We start from the raw sequence: 17,290 nt of genomic DNA on the forward strand, positions 1-17,290 counted from the left end.
CGACTGCATGACAGAGGAAGGCGACGCGCCGTAGTGCAAAGGTGGCCCATTCAGCATTTAAAAAATGCCATGTGGAGGGGAGGGTCGACACTCGATTAGATATAGGTAGATATCCTTTCTATTTAAGGTCTCACAATTCTCTATAAAAGGCCTCAAAGGGCTCTTTCAACGAGTAGAGGTAAGGGGAGAGAGGAGGAGGAGAGGGAGGGGTGGGGGGAACTCATGTACTAAGGTTGTATTAATTAAATGCCACTTTATACACCTACAAAAAGTTGTGAATATACACATACATAAAGTTGTGAATATACACCTACATTGGTGTATATTTACGGTAGTGGTATTTAATTAATACACCTACAAAAAGTTGTGAATATACATACACATACAAAAAGTTATGAATATACACATAAAAAAAGTTATGAATATACACCCTACATATACACCTACATTGGTGCCCTATTTGAGTTTAATGTTGTAATAATATGTTTCTCATCCCAAGTGGCATGAGCCTATTAAGGTTGATCTTTAACGAGTGTTTAACCTGATCAAATGCAAGGTTCCATGTAAAGTAAAATAAGGGGGCAAGGGGTTTTGGGAGTCGAGTGCAGGTCGGCTATGGCAGCGATGGAGCTTCGAGCATTTTCCCTCATTACCCTGTTGCTTCTGGTCTTCTTTTTCACTCACGCGGATGCAGGTCTCGTTCTCTCCAAGGTGGATCGCAAGGTACACCGAATCTGCACGATATTGCTTAAGATCTACTTCATTGACTTGTTAGTCTAAATCTGCAGCTCTCCTGTTTGTGTGTTCAAGCCATTTAGGGTTTAAATTTTGAGGGTTTCTGATTTACAGCGCCTTAGCGTTTACAGTTGGGATCATTTGCCGACATGCTAGATCATGTCTGCGCATTCTGGGGTTCATGTTCTGTTTTTCTGATGACAAAAGAGGCCTTTCCCGTCTGTAATGGTGGCTCGGAATTGCACCATCTTTTCTGTCCAGAATGGTCCACATCGCTGATGGGTCCAAAAGTTACCTTGAGCATTCCAGCCACGTGATTGGTGGAGAAAAAAACAGGGGAGGGGTTTTTTCCCGACATTGGCAAGGGGATGAACAGCCAAGATTTCATCCGGCACTAGTATGCGAGGTGTGCACGTGACAGTTCAGGGATCATATTTCTTTCAAATCCTTGAAGTTTATTTTGATCGAAAGAAATACTGCAGAGAAGCTCTGCAAGACAATTGGTTGATAAATGGTTACGATTGTTTTCATGGCATGAAAAATGTGAAAGAAGACTAAACCAATGGGAGCACGTTGGCATTTTACAATGCCTTGGTACCTGAGGAAGTGGTAGATACGGTCATGTTGATGGCCTATGCTGACATCAAAGACCTTCTAAGATTGTGTTATTGTGAGGGAGCAGATCAGTTTTATGTTGGGCATCGTGGAGATGCCATTACTTTTGGTCCATACTATAGCTTAGAAGTTTATCCATAGTTATCGACACACCAATACATATTGAAGATGGCATCATTTCAAACTTAAGCAAATTTTATATAGGGGAAAAAAATATGGATCACAATGCTACATCATCAAATGCTCTTTTCTATTTATCTTCAGCAAAGTTAGCGTTACGTGTTAAAGAATGCATACGTCACTATCCTAAACATATATATGGGGTTTGATTATCAGCATGAAGTGTTGAGGCAACTATGTTCAGCACGTGCCTCTCCTATGACCATACCCTTCTCATGCCTAGTACTGGGAAATAGCTTTAATGCTCTTGTGAAAGGTAGTGGGTCCAATCAAATGTCACTACGGTTTACCATTTGGTCAGAAATGGGATTGCTACATTGTATGCCTTATTTTCTTTGGCATTAAGCAATGCAAGCTTTTTTTCTTGGGTGCAGGTTGACTTGACTTCCCACAATGTCAGGGCTATAACATCCATGAAGGTATGTCAAATTCTGGACGTCACCTTTTCTATCAGTCGCTACTTTGGAATATAAGTTGCTTGTGCTGATAGACCTTTTTGGACTACTACATACCATGGGTGCAGGTTGAAAACGGAGGCTCCACTCCTGATTCAGAGGTGCTTTTTGCACTGTCTTCTAATCAGGCAAATAGCCTGGCATTTATCGGTGCTTCCACCTCTGAAGGCAAGGGGAAGAATAAAGCATCAGCAATCAATTTGACTATCAAGCTGGCCGAATCTGAGATCACGGAAGAAGACGTGGTTTTGTTCTCTATTGTATTGAACAAGGATTTGAAGCCGGGTGAATCAGCATCTGTGGAAGTCTATACAGTCTTCACCCACATCTTGAAGCCTTTCCCAGCAGAAATTTCCCAAGCAGATTCACAGCTTGTGCTTTACCATGACAGTGCTTATGTTCTCTCTCCTTATCCCATCAAGGTGCAAGCAACACTTTTGAAGCTCCCAAGTACACATGTTGAGTCTTACACCAAGGTAGACCCAGTCAAGCTAGGGAATACTGAACTAAGGTATGGTCCGTATGAGAATATTCCAGCGTTTTCTTCTCTACCTGTAAAGGTACACTATGAGAACAACAGGCCGTTTGCTGTCGTTGAAGAGTTGGAGCGTGAGATAGAGATCTCCAACTGGGGCAATATCTACATAACAGAAAACTATCACTTGATGCATGGTGGAGCTCATCATAAGGGAGGTTTCTCAAGGTCTGCACCACATACCTTAAAATTTTTCTCATGTTTTGACTCTCATTTTGTTAAGCAAAGCCTTTTTGTGTACGAAGGCTTGACTACCAGGTTAGACCGGCAATGAGTGGAGTGGCATCCCTTCGCCAGCTGCTGGCACGGCTTCCTCCACATGCACATTTGGTATATTACAGAGATGAAATTGGCAATGTGTCCACATCCCATCTGCGCAGTGACAAGGACAAGGTCAGACTGTTTATTGATTGTATAAGTTGTGTGCTTCTTGTCTCTGTCCAATGGCCTTCTATTTATCCAACTTACTGTGCATTTTTGTTCTCGTGAATTGTACTGCAGACAGAGCTGGAGTTTGAGCCTAGGTATCCTTTGTTGGGGGGATGGCATGTGACTTTCACGATTGGATATGGAGTTCCATTACAGGACTTTGTTTTCACGGCGCCCGATGGTAGAAGATACCTCAAGTTCCCCTTCGGGTGTCCTCTCCACGATGTTGTTGTCAAGAACCTGGTCGTAAAGGTGCCACAAATTTTTTTGCAAACTCTGATTCAATGCATGGTTGCTTTCCTTTACATTTACGATGAGGTTTAGGTTTACCAGTTTGGTGCTTTTTTGCAGGTTGTACTACCAGAAGGGTCCAAGGAACCCTCTGTGCAGGTTCCTTTTGGTGTACAGCAATCGCATGAGGTAGTTTGTGCAGTGTTTTTTGTATTGTTGAGCATTTTTGAAGTAGACATCCCAGCTATGTTTTGTTCACAAAAAATGCAAACTCTGCATCAATCTGGCTCTATACAATGCTTTTTCAACCTCTTTTACCTGACAGGTTAAATACAGCTATCTTGACAGTGTTGGAAGGACCGTGGTGGTGTTGTCCAAGAAGAATGTAGTGCAGGAGCACAATGTGTTCTTTGAGGTTCCTTTGTTTTCTTTGTCTGAATGGCGAATGCTCCTTGTTCTGTATGAACATTGGTACCGTCTACCCATGTGTAGTGAAGATGTAATGATGCTTTGTGGTCATACAGGTGCACTTCAAGTTCAACACGATTGCAATGCTGGTTGAGCCACTGATGCTGGTGACTGGTTTCTTTCTCTTCTTTGTTGCCTGCATTGCTTATGCTCACTTTGATTTTTCCATATCGAAATCATCAGTTTCCTACCAGGCTCGCATTCAACGTGAAGAGGTAATCTTTGGGTTTGTTTAAGTTGCTCAGTATGGGCATGTTAAGTCCATGATCATATGAGTTTTGCAGGCTGGAAAGACGGCCAGAAACTTATGTTTGATGTGGGTTCTGCAGCTAATGGATGCAGTGCAGAAGTTGCAAAATGTGCTCAATCTCCGCCGTGTAAATGTCAGTGAGAAGTTGGAAGCTTCATTGAGAGACCTGGCAAGGACAGGAGATATTCAGAGCTGTAAGGCAGCTCGCAAAGCTGCTGATCATGCCCTTAAAGATACCACCAAGGATCTGAAAGCAATACATGATAGCCTTCAGTCATCCCCTCGATCGTTAAACATCTTACCAAAGGTGTTAATCTTGTCTTTATGTTTGTTATTCGCCCTCCCCGGATTCTTCTCCTTTTTGAAGATACATTGCAGCATCGACCTATCTTTCATGTTTATTTATTTATTTATTTTTTGCAGGTGGAGCTACTGATTGCAAAGGAGAAGGAAAAGCAAGAGAAGCTGCTGCAGAAGCACACTGTGGTTGTGGAGTCATATGAGCGGAAGCTGTCCAGCAAAGAGATCGACAATCGCATAGCCCCTCATCAACAGAGAATTTCGGTGCTGAAGCAGGAGATAGATGACATGTTGCAGAGCCTTGATGATTTCTAAGCTCTGAAGTTGGGTGCATGTTTTGCATAGTATCCTTGAGTTTAGCTACCTCCGAGGAGAACGAACTCCTTGAGTTTAGCAATCTCCGAGACATTTATCACAGTCGAACAAGGCGTTCGTGTATCAGATTTGCTATATTCTGCGAGGATGAATGAACTCCTTGAGTTTAGCTATCTCTGAGACATTTATCACAGTTGAACAAGCGTTTGTGTATCAGATTTGCTATATTCTGATGAACAATTTTACTTTTCTTAGGAAATTAATCATGTAGAAAGGAAATTCTACATCATCTCTGGATCTAATCAAGCTTGCACTCAGGCTCAAAAAAGTCTATGATCCTTCCGGAATTTCAGCAATGTTGCAGATATCATAGTGAATGAGTGTTTGAACAACTTGAGTATTAAGGAAAGGTGGCAGATCAGCTGGTGACTTTTTGTCCCTTCGCTCGACTCCATCTTGTGAAAAGGGCATATAAATTGTTGCATGTCCTTATAGTATGATACGGTGATTTGTAAGCTTGATCAGTTCTGCAGTGCATGTTGCTGGGATTGTCTTTATTACACTGGCTTGTTACGCTGGTCATGATCATGATTCATGGGAATTGAAATTTCAGCCACTCTTCCTCATTATGTGTGCCAGATTCTGACGCATCAGTTTGCTCTGTAATGCTGATGGGTCAGCTTACCTTCCCACCGTGCACCATGATGTCACGAGATGGCATGTGGGTTGCACATACTCTACCTGGAAAATGGGTTCTGCTGGCATGGCTTCCCATTCTCCGAGGGGAAATGTGCTCCCCATGTCTATGCCATAACGCTTTTCTGCTTAACTTTCTATTATGTACCTTACGTAGTTTTTATTTGAGGTGGTCTGAACTGGCCAAGTTTGAATGAGTTTGTAGGCCCTGCCACTAGGAGTGTTTGAATGCAGCCTACACAGGTCATCCTGTACTTGTCAGCGGCTGAAATTTTGGGTTTGTATACGTTAATCCCGTTATGATTTTTGTAGCATACCTGGTTTACATTTATGAGGGACCAGATTAAAGAGCCTGCTATGGCAGTGGAAGTCTTTGCTGCCCTGCCCATGACAACAGCAAAAGAGCTGTACTTAGTGGGCAGAGAGAGAAAGAGAGAGAGAGTGAGTGAGAGAGAGAGAGAGAGTATATAGCTACATCAAATATGACTGAAGTGCTATTGTGGAACATATGGTCCCATATAGTCATTGTCCATGGTTCGTAATGGGGAGGGGAGTGGGCATCGAGTGAGCTTTTTTTGACAATCAGTATCTCTACCCTTTACTACCCCTATCTTTTCTCTTTTCTCCTCTCCTCCTAGCCTAGCCCAGACCCCCTCCTAGCCCGACCTAGCCTCTTTCCCCCAAAATGGCACCTCCTACATTCGTCTCTCTCTCTCTCTCTCTCTCTCTCTCTCTTCCCCCCCTATCTCTCCTCTCTCCTTTTCCTCTTTTTCTCCCCCTTATTTCTCTCTTTCTCCATCTACTCTCTCTCTCTCTCTCTCTCGTCCCTCCTTTCTTTTATTCCTCTCTCTAGCTCCCTCCTCTCTCTTTTCCTCTTTCGTTTCTAGCTCTCCATGGATCGGGATATTTTTTTCCCTCTTTAGGAGGTTTTTTTTTTGTTAAGTGTATGTATGCACTCTTACGAGTGTATGTAAGTGACCTTATCATGCACTCTTACGAGTGTATGTAAGTGACCTTGTCATGTCACTTCACTTGTGCTTCACTCATTCTTATCAATGTACGTTGAATGTTGTGCTTTAATCTCTCTCTCTCTCTCCTTGGTTGTTGCATTTGTGAGTGTTGCTACACTCCAAATAACTGATCTCAGAGTAGGTTCTCTTGGCTCTCATCCCCTTGCCATTTTCTCTTGGAGTTACTCTTTTGATTGTCTAAGATTAAGCTATCCTCTTATGTGGAGAAGGTATACCTTATAGTGTGGTAAACTTTGTAAATTACGTAAACATAAGTTTTTCATGTTTCATAGCATTTTGGCCGTGTTTTGGGATCTTCGAGCTCATTTTCAACAACTTCAACAATATTGTCAACATTATCATCGATTTTTTGCATTCTTGTTAAGTATCATTTCCACACTACACTATGCAATTTTTTATACACTTTGCATGTTTTCTTTGTCATCAACGATCTACTAGCAACCATATTGGTTGCATTCAATGGGCACAGTATCTACAGGTAGTTGATATTTACATTCTTTGTGAAAGATTAGTTATTTGCAGATCAAATGGTAGGCTATGATGTATTGGATGCTTCTGTTGAGGATAAGCTTGACGGGACCAACTACTTGTGGTCTTATATGATGTGCCATGTATTGGTTGCCAAAGGGCTTTGGAATATTGTCGTTAGTATTGAGGCACACCTTAGCTCGCCAGCACAACAGCATAGCATAGGCACTTTGGACGGACATACACCCGCCTCTGCACCTCCCACAATGGAACAAGCCAGGTGGAATGGTAGGGATACATAGGTACATGCATTAGTGGCACTTTCGGTAAAAAGAAGCATTATTCCTCATATTTGCTCATGTAAAATTGTGAAGCATGCTTGGGATATGCTTGTTGCGCTTTACAAGATGCGTAAATGAGGCAAGAGTGGCCTACTTGCATAAGCAGTTAGAGTTCCAGTATATGAATGGGGAAAATTTAATGGATGATTTCTCACAAGGATTAAAGATCTCAGGAGGAGTAGAGCTGACATGTATTGATGAGGTCTATTCGGACTGATGTTTACTATTTTCAGAGCTTAAATGGATTCGTACCATGGTTATCTACACTTCGGCTCATGATAAAGGGTAGTCCGAATACCCTTTTACTTATGATGAGTTGGTTGTAGTGCTTTTACAAGAAGAGAAAATCCATATGCCTTCATTTGGTTACCAGAAAAAACCTAGCTTATTCGTGCCACCACCACATAGTGTGACCCTCCCCCCCAATGGCCTATCATTTGATGCTTCCAATATCTGTCTGTGGAGACCTTTGAAGTCAAGTGAAGGAAAGAAAGCAGATTAATGTCATCACTTCCCAACTATCATACACAAGCACAACAAGAATTTATGCTATAAATATTTACAAAATGTCAAAATGCAAGGTGCATAACACACATCCTAGCAAGCCACAACTCACACACCCGAGGCAGTCCTTTTGAGCTAGGTTGGGCGTTTCCCTCTTCCTAAAACATATATACATGAATTTTTTAATTTTATTTTTTTAGCCTAACAACGTGTAGCTTTGAAATTATCTATTCTTCTTTAATTTATCATTTTTTCCTTTGTTCAGTAGGTGGATAGTGGCAAAGGAGATTCATTCAGATTCAATTGAGGCGATGTGTATGATTGAAGAAGCTTTCCAAGAAGCATACTCACAACTCAATTGCACCTTCTAGTACATTTGGTGGATGAGGTGGCTATATGTGGCATTGTTCATAGCCGGTGGATATTCTTTGTTGAACGCTTCATGAAAACCTTGAAGGGACTTGTGAGGCAAAGGGAAATGCTAGAAGGAATCATTGGCAAAGGGATGGTTGGTGCAAGAATCCCTCGTATAGATCTTTGAATATTTGAAACAAATTGATCCATCTATGCCTAGACTCATGCATAACGATGAGGATGAACGGGGGATTTTTTTGCGAGCTTTTTTTGCCGAGCTTTTTGGAGCAATGAACAAGTAGTCCGAGCTTTGCAAACGACCATGAACTTACTATGAGCTTTGTAAAGGACCAAGAACTTACTTACATATAAATAACAAGCTTTGAAAGATCAACAATATAAATTTTAGTCTTTTAAAGATCTAGTCCATAAAAATATTAATTACAAAAGTCTTTTGATCCACATCATACTTATTGATATAATTACATATATACATATACCTATCTAAATTCATGCACCTCATACATATACACATACAAAATATACATATACATACATACATGCAAGAGCTACCTACATACTAGCATACATACATACATACATACATACATACTTTCTTACTTACTTAAATATAAAAAACAATCCTTTAAAGATAAAAAATGTATATACCGATCTTTAAAGTTCCAAACCATGAAAATCTCGATTACAAAGTCTTTTGATCATACTTATTGATACAATTATATATATACATATATCTACCTAAATTCATACACCTCGTACATATACATATACATACATACATACATACAAGAGCTACCTACGCACTAACATATATACATACATTACATACATACTTTCTTACTTACTTAAATATAAAACACAATCTTTTAAAGATCAAAAATGTATATATCGATCTTTAAACTTCCAAACCATGACAATCTCGATTATAAAGTCTTTTGATCCACAAATTATAGCATTCTTCTATGTGTCATCCCGACCTAATGAGAAATCTCCCAGACATGCTTTGGCTATCTCCATGTCATTCTCTATCCCCATATAGTGCCTTTTTAACTCTTGGCATGCACGTCGTCCCAAGCCTCCACATCCCGCAAAAATGTCCAAGACAAAAGTAGCTATGAAAATGAACAGAATGAAAATTGTCTCACCTAAAGAACATAGGAGATCTTTCTGCACCACCTCGAATGTAGCGCTCCAAGACCATCGTGCATTGGAATGGATGCTTCTTATTCTTCTCAAAAATGAAATTTCGTTGAGCGTTGAATAACTTCTTTGAAACATTTTGCCCAGCATGTGTATATATGTATGTGTATATGCATATGTATATGTATATGTATGTAGGTATGTATCTATTTATATGTATATGTATGTAGGTATGTATCTATGTATATGTATGTAGGTATATGTATCTATTTATATGTATATGTATGTAGGTATGTATATATCAAAACTTAACAACATTTCTTTAAAATCTGATATGCCAAACCTTAAATGTAACATGAACTATGTATGTATGTATGTATGTATGTATGTACAAATTTGCAAAAAATTTGGACAGCATCTCCTTTGCATTTTCTAAAAAATCCCAAAATAAACTTCAAAACTTAACAATGTTTCTTTAAAATCTAACATGCCAAATCTTAAATGTAACATGAACTTTGTATGTATGTAGGAATTTAGTATGTATGTATGAACTTTGTATGTATGTAGGTATGTATTTATGTATGCATATGTATATGTACATATATGTTTACATATGTATTTATATATGTATATATCTATATGTATATGCATATGGATAGTTTATATATATTTATATGTATGTATAGGTATGTATTTGTATAGGTAGGAAGGTTTACATATACATATACATATACATTTACATGCATATAATTCAGTAGAAAGCAAAAAAGTATCTTTGTCTAGGAGCTCCTCACTTGGAGGCACATGATTTAGAGGATAGTCCAACCACCAAGGACATCTCTTATATTCCCAATCAGAAACCCCTCTCTCAACCCATTCCTTCGGGTACATTGTTTCCAAGGAATTTGGATCTACCCATTCTTTGATTGCTTCCGTCTCTTCGTCCATTAGACCTTGGCCAATGAGTAGCTGCACCCACCTACATATCCAAAATAAAACAAACAGTACTAAAATATTTTTTTAAATGCGTATATGTATTTTTACAAAAATAGAATGGCATTAGAAGATATATACATGTAGACAACCCTCTTTGCGGCATTCTCCACCTCAAGTTGCTTTTGGCCTTCCTTCACTTTTTCAATCTTTGCCCACACCTCATGGAAGGCCCATGGTATGTGTTTTGATCGCTCCTCTTACACCCATTGCATAAATGGTGGGATGTAGATAACATCATTATATACCAATAAACCCTCCAAAATAGAGTCCGTCTCCCTATTAGCTCTTCCCAATACAACTCTTTCTTCATATGCAGCAACGTCTTTTTGTTATCCCCAAACATCTCCGAAATTACCTTGTCCTTCGCCCTTCCGGGTCATAAGCATTTGAAGCAATTCTGTCTTCCTATTTCAGCATCATACCAAAGCCATAAGAGATTAGATGTTAAGGTTAGTTTATGTCAAGGGAGGTTTATTGACATGTGACATACCTTTGAGTTGAAATCCGAGATATGGCAACTATGTAGAGCTTTTCTTTGGTCAGAGCAACCAATCCCTTCTTAGACCAATCATAGTTATATACGAGTTGAAAGAATGCATCACCATTGGATGGGTTTGCAATTATGAGCATCTTGTACGCTCTATCTCGAAATGTTTGCTCTACACCACGTCTGGCTTTCTCACATTGTGTCTCATATTCTTGCAACCCCATGGCATGTCTATCAATGCATGATATAACTTGCTTCACCGCATTTTCAAACGATGTCTATGTATAACGAAAAGGACTCATTATCACTCACACGATTAAAAAACATTGATAATCCATTTATTAATAAAAGATGAGAAATCCAAACACTACCTTCCACACAAGCTGTGCCAAGATTGTAGCTGGAGCATTGTACCATTGCTCTCCACTTCATCGCTCCAAACTAAGCTCCATTAAAGCCCACCTCCTTACGTCTTCACCAAGGTAGTTCAATATGGATGATTTGTCCGCCATTCCAAATCGTTGAAACATGAAGATCTCATGTGACAATGTGGGTGTAACACTAGTGCGCACCAATCTGTTGTAAAGAGTCACAATGAGCCAAGAACTTCACAATGACTTCACAATGTCCGTAATTAAGTAGAGAGAGATCACTTACTCATTTTGAGATCGCAAAGCCAATAGCAATTCTCCTTCTTGCTTCTTGTCTGCAACCAAAAATTGACATTTGACCCGGACATGGCGTGAGGGGCTATGAGACCAAGCTAGAGAAAACAAAATAAAGATATTACAATATATTACTTTTAATGTTGCATAAAATCACTCTATGGCATTCAAAAGAACATACCATCGCGCACTTGAGACATCGACGCCTTCACACGATGATTGCCATCCCAAACAAGAAACTTCTTACCACTGAGATCCTCCCACTCAGTTCCTCTGATTTTATCCTCAAATCTGTCATGTTGTACCACCCAGTATGGTCCCCATTCTTGCAAGTCTATTTGTGTGACCGTGAAATACATAGAGCTTCCGAGACGTGTAAGTGAAACTAAAAAAGGAGGAGATGCTTCGACATAGCCATGGCAGTCAAAGGAATCATGAAACACCTCAAGTTGGCTAGAAAGTGTACGGATGGCTTCATTTGGAATCAGCCTGCATAAAGGGACCAATGGTGTAGAGGAATTGCGTTGCACAAAAAACTTAGTGAATACATCACCAAGCAATCCCAATTCAATAGATTTTCCAAGAAGCCTTCTATGGGTCTCCCCTTGACCAGTACTAGATTTAGGCATCTCCGTGTGAGTTGGAGGAGGTGAGCTCATTGAGCCAATTTCATTCTCCAACCCAAGCGCTTCTTCCTCATGAACAAGAGAATTATGTGCTTTTGTTTCCTCTCTAACAGGAGATACATGTGAGGACACAGGTGTCTGTGATTGAGCTTCGACGCTAAGAGTCAAATAAACACGCCCAGATCTAAGTGAGTATCCCCTATTGTCTGTAAGGCACACACACCAAGCCCAAGTAAGTATATCTAAAAACATTAAAACACAATCTCAGTAGAATCTTGGCTATTCACATCATATACCTTTCTTAGTCTTTGCTTGTTGTTTTCCTGCTTTTCTTGGAGCCATCTCTCTCTCTTTTGCCTTGAATATGAGTAGCAAACAGTTTGAGCTGAATGACAGATAGGAGACCAAAGGTCATGAATCTTGCTCTACTACTATTGCACAAAATCTTATCATGGAGTTTGGCTCGCTAGAAGGCAGAGCAAAAGAATACAAAATAATAGGGAATGTTGATGAGGATAGAAAAAAGCAAACAAGGTTTGTAGTAGAGATGATCAACCTCACACATAAACCCTACTTCATGTCTATAGGAAAACATCAACCTCACACACAAACCCTACTACATGTCTAAGAAAACATTCAGGATGGTGAAAGCTCCAGAGGCTAGCACACAACTTCAAAGAGTAGATCAGTAAGCTCCCAAGGCTAGATACCAAAACCAAGATCGGGCCGTATCTCAAGGCCCTATTCAAAGAAACCTCTATGAAAGAAACATTCACCCATCATCAACTAATGGGCCCCACTGTGCTGGATCCACCATGCTCAAACCAGCCCCAATAGTGCCAGGCCCATCTAGTTTTTTGGAAACCATAGAATTGGACTGGATGTAGGGAGTATTAGATTACTTGAATAAATGCATGACAAATGTCCCCAAATAAATGTCCAAACTACAAACAATCATAAGGAAAAAAGATGTGGCATGTTCTTAGAGCACAAAGTCACAGAAGAATTGAGGAGCTAGCAAGAACCACTATAGGAAGAACTGCACAATCTTGAGGAGAGCATAAGCCAATCAAGTGGAAAACCTACAAAGGCAGCTAACAGAGATCCAAGAGGCCAAGAAAGGGCTAGGACAAGCGGCCTCCTCCCCCTCACCATCGCCTCATCTCCATCCTCCATCTCCCCCCTTGCCCCCCATTGCTCCGACCACTCCAGGCACCCGACAGAGTCGGGGATGGTCTGCGCTAGCGTAGACCATCCCCCGCCACCCGGCAGAGCCGGGGGATGGTCTGCGCTAGCGTAGACCATCCCTCGGCTCTGCCGGGTGCCTGGAGTGGTCGGAGCAACAGGGGGCAAGGGGGGAGATCATGACCGCCTGGACCGCCTCCACCTCCACCTCCATCTCCACCTCCACCTCCACCCCCATCTCCATCCACCTCGCCCTCCACCTCCACCCCCATCTCCATCCACCTCGCCCTCCATCTCCACCTCTGCCTCTAGTGCCACCGCCTCCTCCGCCTCCAGCGCCATCTCCATCCACCTCGCCCTCCACCTCCATCTCCGCCTCCAGCGCCAGCGCCTCCTCCGCCTCCAACGCCGCTGCGGGCACTCAAATCGCCACCTCCATGCCTCATCTCCACTGCACATCTCCCCCCTTTCCCCCGTTGCTCCAGCCACTCCAAGCACCCAGCAGAGCCAGGGGATGGTATGCGCTAGGTCTGCGCTAGCGCAGACTGGAGAGATGGAAAACTCTCTCACTTGTAGCAAGAGTAGTATGATCCACGTGTAGCTCAATCCAATGGGATTTGCATCCCTTTCGGAGCTAGGGATTCAACCCGTACCGGTGCACAAAAGCTTATCCATTTGATGGTGGAGAGAATGCTAAGAATACTACTACTATTGACATAGACTTAACACACACACAAGCTCAATCTTGCCATTGCTCACTCACTCATCATCCCACTAATTCATGCATCCAATACAAGAAGAAAGCTAAGCTATTGCATACACAAGATCAAAGCATTCTTCATTCTCAAACACTCACTTCCCTAGCATGCACACAAACCTTGAAGCTATCAACCAAGAAACATGCACACTAGAGAATAGACATGAGAAGAGAGACAAACATCACTCATTGCATTGAATAAAAAAAAAAAGAACTTACAATAATGTAGATGGGGAGAGAGAAGAGCTTGCACCTCTATGGAAAAAGAGGGAGAGCTAGTCTCAAGAGAGCTCCAACATGAGTTTAGCCCAATGTGTGTATAAGCTCTCAAAGGAGCCACTTTTTATACAAAAACTCTAAAACTCCCAAAAGTTCCCATGTGGGATTATTGTCAAGCCCACTCCCACACTCATCTACAACTTGGAACTCTTTACAAGAGCCCTAAATAAGAATGTCACTTGTTTTTCTGCTTGCATCTTTTTGTTGCATCCTTGCATTGATCTCCACTCATCACGCAACACTCCCCCCTTCCTATTTTGCGCACGTCCTCGAGCGCGGTAGAAGCAAAAGCTGCAAAAACAATGGATACAAGTAAAGCCTTTTATTGAAAGAAAAAAAATAGCAATGACAATCTCACACGTGAGCATACAAGTGAAAGGCTGATTAGAGTTTTAAAGAGTGCTAAAAGAGGTGAGTAAAGACTAGTCAAAGTGAGACTAAGTGGTAGATAGTGCTATGCAAAGGCAAGCGTGCTTGCACACCACAGGTTATGACCGCAGTCTCAATGTCCTACAAGTATTTAAGTTATTCCTAAGTGGCAACCCTACTCCTAAATATGAGCAAAGGTGATTGGACCTCTCTTTTTTTCTTTTTTCTTTTTTTTTGGGAATGTGTATAAAAGATGAATAAAGAGGAAGGTTCCATCCCAATGAGACCCAAGCAATGGCCAAGAGACCTCCGCCAAGAGAATCTAAAGGCCGCTAAGTATCTCAAAGGCGACAGACCCTTTTCTTTCTTTTGTGACATAAGGAGTACCCCATGAAGATGAGGGCATCGGTCTCGAGGGCCCATAATGTACCCCAGAGTCCTACCAACATCTATCAAGGCGATAGAGTCCTTGAAGGTCTTTTTCTGAAGCCTTTAGACGTCAGTGTTCACCCCATGGAAACCAAGGCATCGGCCCCAAGGTGCTAAGACACAACCCCAGGTCCTACCAAGCATTCCACATGGCTGTAGACACGTCATGTCTCGATTCACTTGTATATATTTTTTGTAAACTTTTTATTAATCCTAGCACCTGGCCCATACCTAAGAGGTAGCTACCACTAGGGATAACTAATATACTTCGAAAGCATAAGAACTTGGCATACTCCGTTGGTATATATCCTACACGGTCTTCAAATAGAAATACCTTCTACTAAGTCCTCTAAGAATCTAGAAATTACTCACCACATTTTAACAACTAATCTAAAACTTAAACCAGCCAACTGTGTGTGAACATGCAAACAATGTATCCAAAAGTTAAAAGCACATAAAGAACAAAAGATTATGATTTGAATACACCTGTTGTAGTGCTCGTTGATGTTGTGCGTTTGCGTTGATGCATTGCTGATGTTGTGCAGATTGCTTCTCTTTGCTCTTTGTAGGCATTGCATGTCTCCCCCCTTCCTAATTTATGTGCACGGTAGGTGGACTATTGGGGCGTGGTTGTATGCTCTTGTTTAGCTGAGATCTCTGCAAAATGTTTATTAACAAACAAGAAAAGAAAAGAAAGAAATAAAATTTGTTATTAGTGCCAATCACCGAATATAGCCGAGGGGAAAAACCCAGTGGGAGAAAAGTGCCCTGGCTTGTTGATCTTATTGTGGAGTCGCTGAGCTTACCCTTGCACTGATGGTGGATCCGTGTCCACTTCTGCTGGAAAGATGGTATCAATGACCTCAGGATGCAAGGACAACCCTGCACAAAAACCGGCCTCTGGAGAAGGTGGTAGAGGAAGGAGTGCTTCCTCGCTAAAATATGGCATTGGTTCTATGGGAAGGTTAAGCAGACAATCTCGATTTTGAAACTGCACAATATAGGTACTCATAGTGATCCAAAATTGACATGTTGAGGCTTGGGGAAGGAGGGCTTGCAAGATAGGTGGTTGCAAGTCATTTAAGCATGTATCCCTCCATTGTTGTGCTTGAACCTCCTCAGGTAATCTACGTTGATTTGGTCCTCTCTCTGGTATTCTCACATTAAGAAGATTATGGCGTTGGGGTGTAATTCCCACAATTTGTTTCATTAAGCCCGTGCCATATCGTCGAAAGTAAGAGCGGCATATCCAACAAATGTGTGAAGCTTCTCCTAATACGAGTCGTGCACACTCTTGACAATGTGGAAATGGGTGATGCTGTTGATAGAATAACGTGACAAAGTGATGCCCACAGCAATTTTCACCTAAGGGAGCATAAAAGTACCTAGAATGAGTTTGAAAAGGAGGAGCACTATAACCCCCGCAATGTTCAGGTCGAGTACTATCAGGGTCAATGCATGGTGGACATGTATCGCGCCAAGTATCCATCAGGAGGTATCTGGGCGTAGAACAATGAAATTTAGAACACTCATATCCATCATTACAATCCCAATCAAAAACATTGTAGATAAAAGAACACAATCCTCTAAAGGCATAAGGAACCACATTAGTAAATGTGAGACTATTCAAACACTGATCTACCAAAGAGCTTCAATTGTAGTGTTAATGCCTTATCTTTGGTTTTAGGTATGTCCTTCTTAAGAGGTGGGAAGGTTAGCAATTGTCGAGGAATTTGAGCAAGATAAGAGGATTTAGGCATTGAAGTGCTAGAATCTATGCTCAAAGGAGACTCCTGTAAAGTTGGATTTGTCTTAGGTTCACAAGTTGGATTTGTCTTAGGTTCACAAGTTGATGGTGGAATTATGTCACAAGGAGAAATTGGGACAACTGGTGATTCAATACATGTTTTGGGAAGGTCAACACCAAGAGATTTGTAGGTGCTATCACAACCACCTATCCTATCTTGAAGAGGTTGTGTTGATTTCCTTTGCACCCACTGATATGGAAAACCAAGGGTGGCTTTTGGAATCTTATTGATACACTCTTTTACCCCTAGCAAACCATGGCATTTGGGAAGCCAAAGTGCTGTTGCACCCTCATAATAGCCTTGTGCTTTAAGAACATGCTTTGGGACCCAACGAGTAATAATATGAGGTTTAGGCTTAGAAAAGACGTGCTTTTTAGGAGGCTTAGCAACTAGCCTAGATGGTACCAGTTTGTACGCATCTTTAGGTAGCCAAATTGATAATTCCTTCTTGCCTGGCCTTCTTTGAGCAGCAGTGACTAAAGTAGTTGGAACATGCCAGCCATGGCCCTCACTTGAGGACTCATCGATTATCCACATCATTTGTGTTGGAGCTTCAAGAGCAGATTTTGAAAGTGGGTTGTGTAAGGTAGAAACACCACCCTTTTGATCAGCATCATTAGC

General features: G+C 41.3%; 1 protein-coding gene across 1 annotated transcript; it reads left to right on the forward strand.

Moving 5' to 3' along the window:
• The first annotated feature begins 445 nt into the window (after positions 1 to 445).
• On the forward strand, positions 446 to 5,143 carry LOC147635266 (dolichyl-diphosphooligosaccharide--protein glycosyltransferase subunit 1B-like). Its single transcript, XM_086802493.1, has 10 exons — positions 446 to 723; positions 1,905 to 1,949; positions 2,054 to 2,688; positions 2,766 to 2,913; positions 3,022 to 3,201; positions 3,301 to 3,369; positions 3,506 to 3,595; positions 3,705 to 3,863; positions 3,978 to 4,205; positions 4,322 to 5,143. The coding sequence occupies exons 1-10, from the start codon at positions 616 to 618 to the stop codon at positions 4,511 to 4,513; spliced, it is 1,854 nt and encodes a 617-aa protein (XP_086658619.1). The 5' UTR covers positions 446 to 615; the 3' UTR covers positions 4,514 to 5,143.
• Positions 5,144 to 17,290: the final 12,147 nt, after the last annotated feature.

The sequence above is a fragment of the Cibotium barometz genome, chromosome 9, assembly GCF_041138505.1.
Source record: "Cibotium barometz isolate CiBa-2024 chromosome 9, ASM4113850v1, whole genome shotgun sequence".
Lineage (NCBI taxonomy): Eukaryota > Viridiplantae > Streptophyta > Polypodiopsida > Cyatheales > Cibotiaceae > Cibotium > Cibotium barometz.